The sequence below is a fragment of the Prunus persica genome, chromosome G1 (genome assembly GCF_000346465.2).
Source record: "Prunus persica cultivar Lovell chromosome G1, Prunus_persica_NCBIv2, whole genome shotgun sequence".
NCBI lineage: Eukaryota > Viridiplantae > Streptophyta > Magnoliopsida > Rosales > Rosaceae > Prunus > Prunus persica.
Genome location: NC_034009.1, coordinates 28,082,009 through 28,090,146, shown reverse-complemented (window position 1 = coordinate 28,090,146; position 8,138 = coordinate 28,082,009). Strand labels below are relative to the sequence as shown.

Genomic DNA, 8,138 nt, shown 5'->3' with positions numbered 1-8,138 from the left:
TATATATATTTATTTTTATTTTTCATAGGTACATTATTGGATATGTAATTTATAGATTTTTTTTTTTTTTGGTTTGCAAATTTAGGGGTGATATGTTAGAGGGAATGGCAATCAAAAGAAATGGGGTGATTGATATGCTATTAATAGGGAGTATTAATTACAATTATGGCAGTTAATAAAATGCTTGAAATAAATTAGAAATAAAATATGAAATCTGGTAGCAACGATGTAAAAACATAAGAATACTATGACCACTTATATCCTACAGGTCATTTAAATTTGAAATTGGGTTTTACACATAGATTTATAGAGTGATGAGTATATGTCTAGGAAATAGAAAATGTAGGGACCTATCATAGTTTTGTAGTTTATTTTTTTGAGTAGGATACCAAATAGGGCTTAAATGGCAAGAAGTTTTAACCAAGTTTTCAGACTTCCGACCTTTGAGAACTATGCTATTCTGGATAAAAGATTAATAGTTCTTTCATATTTCATATCAGCAAACCATGGAAATTCGGACAATGAAAATTAGATTAGAATCCAGATATAGGTGCTTATCTTTTGAATCCAGATATAGGTACTTTTCTTTTGATTCCTGCGATCGAATGGCTTCTTTTTAGCGTAAATGGTGGATGCTATTGGACACAGGATTGCACTATAAAACGTTGGAAACCCATTTGACTAGCTACCTCATACGTCTCACTCATGCTCGCTCATATGAATTCAACCAGTAAATTTGTCCCGGCAGCATTTTGATTTGATTATGGGACACGTTTGTCTACTCAATACAGCTTCTCTGACGTTCTATATTAATGAAACTTGTTTCCGACCAAAAAATAAATAAATAATTCCGACTTTCTTGGGTTGTTAGATTAAATACATTGCATGAACATCATTTACATGATGGATTTATTCAACAGCGGGGTTGAGGAAAGTCGTGGAAAAGCTTAAAACCCACCATTATGATTAATCCAGAATTCGGTTTACAATTTCTTTAACAGAAGTGTACGTACCCACTACGCCAACCAAAGACCCTATCACCAAAATTCCAATAATCGTCACCAACTCCAACCCAAATCTCCGAGCAGCAACGTTGATCTTAAGGTAGAGCAAGCACGGCAACAAGACCGACACGGTGACGCCCAGAAATGAACCAACAAAGGCCATTACGTAGTTGAAAAATGGAACCATCAATGCCACAATTACAGTGCTGATCACAATTAGTGTTCTAACAAGGATACTAATTACACGACTGTTGCGAATAGGGCGCGCTTCCTCAATGGCAGCAGCAATTGGGGTGATTACAATTGCATACTTAGTGAGGGGATTAATTATAGTGATGTAAATTGCTATTCTTGAGCTAATTTTTCTTATTGGAAGATTTAGTGTTATTTGAGACTTCAAATGTTGTCCGAACATCAAGTAACCCAAAACAGCCATGGATCCATAGGTGATGGTGCTTGTAATGAAGCAGACAAGTAACACCTGCAAGGAAGGAAATTGTTTATAATATCATGTCAACAAAACAAAAATAAGTAAGAGGCAACGTTTTCAGAATATTCTGACCTTTGAGAATTGGCTTCTATCTTTCATGGAATTGCAGAGTGTGGGAAAAACTGCATGGCCGCAATAGCAGAACAGATACAAGCTTATACAAGTAGGCAGGCCTCTCATATTCAGAAGAACACCTCCTTCATGAAACCCGACACCATCTACGGCACCAACCCAAAAAACACAAGCAACCAAAACAGCAGAAGCCAAAACCCCTCCAGCAGAAACATAAGCTAAGAGTCCCAAATTCTTCAACCATGTTGTTGGCAAAATCACAACCGCGGTGAGCAGAACAAAGCACTGTCTGCCTCCAACTTTGATGCCTGCCATGTTGAAACCCATGTTTGGGAACAACTTGTTCAGATTGTCACCTTCTAATATTAGAAACTCGACTGCCACAAAATACAGCTCAAGGTACATGAAAATGGATATGGTGATCCTTCCTTTCTGTCCAAAAGCAACATCTCCGATGTCGGGGTAAGTTTTTATGTGCAGATTTGCATCCATACATCTTTGTAGAAGTAGCCCTGTGTACCAACAGAGGAGGGCCAACAGAAAGAGAAGTATTAAGCTCAGCCACCCTCCTTCAGAAAGTGCAAAAGGAATTGATAGTATGCCAACACCTGAGAGATTAACATTGTAATTATAATTAATTAGACTGATACCATATTAATGTGGTGTGACAGATAGAGCAATTAAAAGAGACAAAATGAACCTGATAATGTATTAAGTCCATTGAAACAGGTTCTGGAAAAGGTGGTGCCTAATTTGCTTGGTTCCTGAGGTTGGGGTGGGTGCTGGTTTTGGCTCTCCATTTTCTCTGCTTTCTTTTTTCCTTTTGGGTTGGTTTTGATTCGTACTAATAAGAGGGGTATTGAGATATACATATATATATATATATAGGGAGCTTCAGTTGAGGGGTTCCTCAAATAAGTTTCATTGAAGGACACCTTTGAAGGGCCAACTCTATACTGTATTTCACTAATCCAAACCGTCTATTTTGTAGATACTCATTCAAAAATCATCTCTACAAAAAAAATCACTTGAATTCAATATCATTTGACCACTCAATTGAATTATTGAAATTTTAGTACTTTCTTGATGCATTGTGTTCATTAATTTTGTAGGACACAATTGGATATCGAAAACAGTTTCCGATTTGTCTAATTTTTTGCAAGAATGATCTATGAATGTAGACTTAAAAAATAAATAATTTGGATCATTGAAAAAAAATAAAATTATATAAGACCCTAAAGGATGTCCCTCAAATAATTTTTTATTTAAAAAATTCCCTAATAGAAAAGAAATATATATATATATATATATATCTGTGTGGGGAAACAGGTGACCTAAGCATTAACAATAAGAAAATCATTTGTTCCTGGAAATAAGAAAAAAAGTCGGAGATGGTGCTGATGAGTAGATAGGCACACACCAACGTCAAACAATAAATGGAAAAGGAGGAGGATTAGGCAGAGCAAGAGCTTGTTTGTAGAATCTTTGAAATATAATTAATGTGTGACAATAAGAACTCTATTATTATTAGCTTTATAGCTAGTTTTGTAAAAGGAAATCCACTTACATGTCACAACACAACCACTGCTTTAGAGGAAATTGAAGCTCTCTTGACTTGAGGGTCCCCATTCTCTTCAAAGAGGAGATGAATAATCTCTCATAATTGTCTTTTGACAGAAAAAAAAAAAAAAAAAAACAGAAGAAGAAGAACATCATAAAATAAATTGTGCTGATTTCACAAAAATCAGACAGAAAATAAATTGAGCAGGTAATTGTTAATCCCGGCGCCTAGTTGATTAGTAACTTATTTTGTATATAATTATGGAAATCAAGGGGGGGATTAACATTTTACTTTACACTCTTCTTGAGCAACATAAAACATATGCAATAATGTCGTCTCTTTTTTGTTGTATTGTATCGGAAAAAATAACTCTCAATCCCAAAGAAGCACACTCCACAAGCGCTTGTGGTCTTATCTTAATTCACAATCCAGCTAAGGAAGGACACCCATTAGCAAAACCTATGTCCTTTTCCATACTTTTGTTTAAAGGTAGAATTGTAACCAGTGGTGGAGTTAGAAGCTAACATGGGGGAGGTGGGGCCAATACTATAAATTCAAGATTATATAAAGTTATATTTTAACTAATATTGCAGATGATGCTTAAGAAATAATGGGGTTTTAACTAATTAGGTGGTTATCTTATGTTTCCTATGATCGAATTAATGGCTTGTGCGTTTTTAGTGTCAATGGTGTGGATGCTACAGGTTTGCACTACAGAAAGCTAGAAACCCATTTACAATGGCACTACCCACTGCAACTCATGCTTTTTTATGCTTCACATGATCACATGGACATTTGACTAGCTAGCATTTTATAGAGAGTGGAACCATGACAACACGAAGAATGATAAAGTGCGTTCCTTGCTTGCATATAATTGCATTGGAAGCAATAATAAGAAGGCGTAGATTTAGAAAAATTGGGAAATGAAGCAAAAATAGTAAATGGTTTCTGGTTTTGGATAGGCCTGCTGCAATGGCAAACTATACCAATTCAATCATTTATACTGTTTGTGCAAATATTATTCACAGTGGAGAATATTCGAGGATTGATTATGAGTTTTTATTAAAAAAAATAGTCAAAATTTATCCTTCATTTTTATAAATATTTTTAAATATAGCAAAAAACTCACATAAATATACACAAATACTCTTAAAAATTAAAACCCACATAAACCTAAAAAGCAAAACTCTACTACACAAAGTTTGGAATCGCACGCACATCTATAGCCTTGATCGAACTACTGGTGAGTGATGTTCTTTCTTTTCTTTATGATATTTTGTGCTTATTCATGCAGTTGCTTCTTTCTTTTAATTGTTTCTTCGTTTCTTTCGTTTCATCAGTTTTGATGGTGTAGCGTGAGTTCTGGGTTTCCTGCAGAGGGCATGGGCACAATATCTTGCTTTCTTTTATCGGAATTTGAAGCAATTCCAATACTCCCTAATTCAACTTACCGATTCGTAATACCAGGTGCTTTTCTTCTCTCTAAATAAAGAATTTGTTGATAAGAAGTTTAAGGGGATAAATTCCTCACTCTCTTGTAAAACTTGCTTTAATTTATTCCATTTTATTCAACCTTAACATAGCATAAATTCCTAACGTTTAAAGTTGAAGTTGGTTGTGTCGATGACCGATGCATGTGGAAATGCTTGCATCCAAGGTACGAAGATCCTCATATTTCATGATAAAAATATATTTTATAAAACACTCATGCTCATTGGATGCTATTCATTGCCATCATCGACAAGCAAGTAGTTCTCTTATTGGTCAATGCATAAAATCTAAGTACGAGGGTGTATCACGAGTACATAGACCCCACGACATCATGGATGATATGCGAAAGGACATGGGTGTGAATATATTATAAGTTATGTGAAGACTTGGAGAGCTAGGGAACATGCACTGGAGTTGGTTAGGGATCGCCAGAGGAATCTTATGAGATACTTCCATCATATTGTGCTATGTTAGAAACCAAAAATCCTGGTACGATAACTCATATTGAAACTGACAGTAATAATCATTTTATGTATTTTTTTTCATGTCACTTGGACCTTGCATCAGAGGATTTCACACTGTCATTGTAAGATCCCACATCAACCAACGGAGAGGGGGTAATGTGCCTAATATGTGCACACCCGCATCCATCTAGCACGAGGCCTTTTGGGAGCTCACTGACTTCGGAGTCGTAGGAACTCCGAAGTTAAGCGAGTTGAGGGCTAGAGCAATCCCAGGATAGGTGACCCACTGGGAAGTTGCTTGTGAGTTCCCAGAAACAAAACCGTGAGGACAGAGAGGGGGCTCAAAGCGGACAATATCGTGCTACGACGGAGCCGATCACGGGATGTGACAATTTGGTATAAGAGCCACTCTACCGTGTGGTGCGAGTGTGCCGACGAGGACGTCGGGCCCTTAAGGGGGTGGATTGTAAGATCCCACATCAACCAACGGAGAGGGGGTGATGTGCCTAATATGTGCACACCCGCATCCATCTAGCACGAGGCCTTTTGGGAGCTCACTGGCTTCAGAGTCGCAGGAACTCCGAAGTTAAGCGAGTTGGGGGCTAGAGCAATCCCAGGATGGTTGACCCACTGAGAAGTTGCTCGTGAGTTCCCAGAAACAAAACCGTGATGGCAGAGAGGGGGGCTCAAAGCGGACAATATCGTGCTATGGCGGAGCCGATCCCGGGATGTGACAAGTAACATCCATCCCATATCGCAACAAATGAAAGTGTACCATATCAATAGGGTGCAAAATGAATTATGGCAATGCCTACATGGACATAATATCTCACCACTGATATTCACATGGTGTCTTGCAACATCAATGAAAGATTCAATCCCTTTCTTATAATTTGGATCGTTTCCTCGATCACGACATTTGGCAATCCACTGCCTATCCATTTAAAACTTGTATTTATAACCACTATATAGAAGCAAAAACATACACAAACTTAAATAAGAAAAGTTAATGACTATGAGAATTGGCAGGGGAATTCGCCTCTCTACAAATTATTTCTAATAAACTTGCTCCTAGCAAAAAAGTAGCAGCGAGAACAAAAACAACCTGCCAAAAGAAAAGGCAAGCACTAGTAATTAGATAATAAACATGTTCCAAATTTATTATGTAGAAACAAATCTTTCAAACAACATGATGAGTTTTCATGTTTTTTATGATATCCAAAAATGCTTGGCTCATAATTGATCTTTTAGGTAGCCAACGATAGAAAGCATATTGATTAGATGTCTTATATTCTTATATAATTGCCTCAGCAAGCACACCAAAAGTAGTAAAGTTAATTAAATAAATAAATAAAAGGAAAAGTAACAATAAAACTTCCTATTACATCCCAATCTCCTCCTAAAGCACAACTCCAATTAGAACTCTAAGAACGAGATTTTTGAAAAGTAAACACCAATTCATATTCCTATTTTTGAAAAGCAAAGATAATAAAGCAAATTAACAACAGTGCATAAAAACCCAATAAATCAAATTATGCCTGAAGAGATTTCTTTAACATTAAATTTCACAAATAAACCAATCAACAATCACATGATGTTCTATAAATCATAAATCTTAAACATGCAGAAATTCACCAAAAGACTCAACTTACCCAGAACTGAAGCAAAGAAATTCGACCAAAAAAGCAAAGAGATAAAAAAATTACAAATATGATACCTATATTAGGATTAAGAAGACAGAGATATTGTGGTGCGTTGAGGAATTAGGAATGAAAGAGCTTTCGTTGAAGTGGTAGTTGTCGCTGGAGCAATAATGGTCGTTGGAGAAGTAGCCGACGACGATACAGTATCAATTGCGTTGGCCGATGATTTGAAAAACGCAGATGGCTATGAGTTTTGGTTGCAGAATGATTAAAGAGTAAATAAACAAAGGGAGATGAATGAATTGTTGTAATTTTGATTAATATTTTATGTGAATAAGTGAGGCCAGGTCCCACATGTGCGAATATGTGATGATAACTAAACCCTAAAATACAATTTTATTTTGGGACGGGAAACTTTTCCGCTCATACCTTTTTATTTTTCATTTTTTGGATAGATATTCCCGCACTAAAAATTTGCGACGCCTTAAAATATTATATGTGACCCCACACGCCTCACAAATAATTGTTGGTCTTTGCCGCCCAAAACCGCCAGACTATTTCTGAAGGATTTGGCCTTCCTCCAAAATTCCAGATGTCTTCGTTGTCTTATGAGTGATGACTTGATAAATTCGTCACAAATACCCATTATATGTGACGAATTTACAAGCCTCACTTTTTAGTTGGTCACATTAGCCTTTTTTTCTTGTAATGATTCCATTTTAGTGACATACTCAACAATATTGTCTTTTTCAGCATTAATTTGCTTGGCAAATGAGTTTCTATGTTTTTCTTATTTGGCCAACGTGGGACTGGACTCAATGAGAGAGGATGGGTACCTGTGAGACGATGGTTTTGTTCGGCACCCACGAGTTCACGCATCAATTTTCTTCAAAGTCTTGATCTTTAGTAAGATACCAAGTATATATCAATAACTAGAACTCCAAATATAATGGAACTTTTTAAGTTTATGTGGGTTTTAATTTTTAAGGGCATTTGTGTCTATTTAGGTGAGTTTTTGGCTATATTTGAAAGAATTTATAAAAATTGACATTTTTGAAAGTAGAGGGTAAATTTTGGCTATTTTTGATGAAAACTCATTGATTCCTTTGTCTTTTGAACTTCCTTATTCTTCTTCTTCTTCCTCATTTCCTATCAAATATATTGGAGTCAATAGACCACACCGTGGGTGTTGGCCAAATACCCTCCGATGCCTAAATCAGTTAATTGGATCTTAGGAAGATACGACAACCAACTGAAAGGATGGAGGTTTTCTCTCACGGGGAGAGCCTTGTGGCTCGAAGCCATGTGTGGTAGTGGACGGAGCCATGTGAGAGAGAGGAGGGAGAGAGAGAGAGAGAGAGAGAGAGAGAGAGAGAGAGAGAGAGAGAGAGGAAATTTGTTGCTAGGATTGTT

The 8,138-nt window shown here is 36.5% G+C and overlaps 1 protein-coding gene across 1 annotated transcript; it reads right to left on the bottom strand.

The window, feature by feature from the left end:
- Window positions 827–2,431, bottom strand: LOC18789598 (vacuolar amino acid transporter 1). The gene is made up of 3 exons (XM_007222691.2): window positions 2,267–2,431; window positions 1,567–2,174; window positions 827–1,485 (listed from the first exon to the last, which is right to left on the bottom strand). The coding sequence occupies exons 1-3, from the start codon at window positions 2,364–2,366 to the stop codon at window positions 967–969; spliced, it is 1,227 nt and encodes a 408-aa protein (XP_007222753.1). The 5' UTR covers window positions 2,367–2,431; the 3' UTR covers window positions 827–966.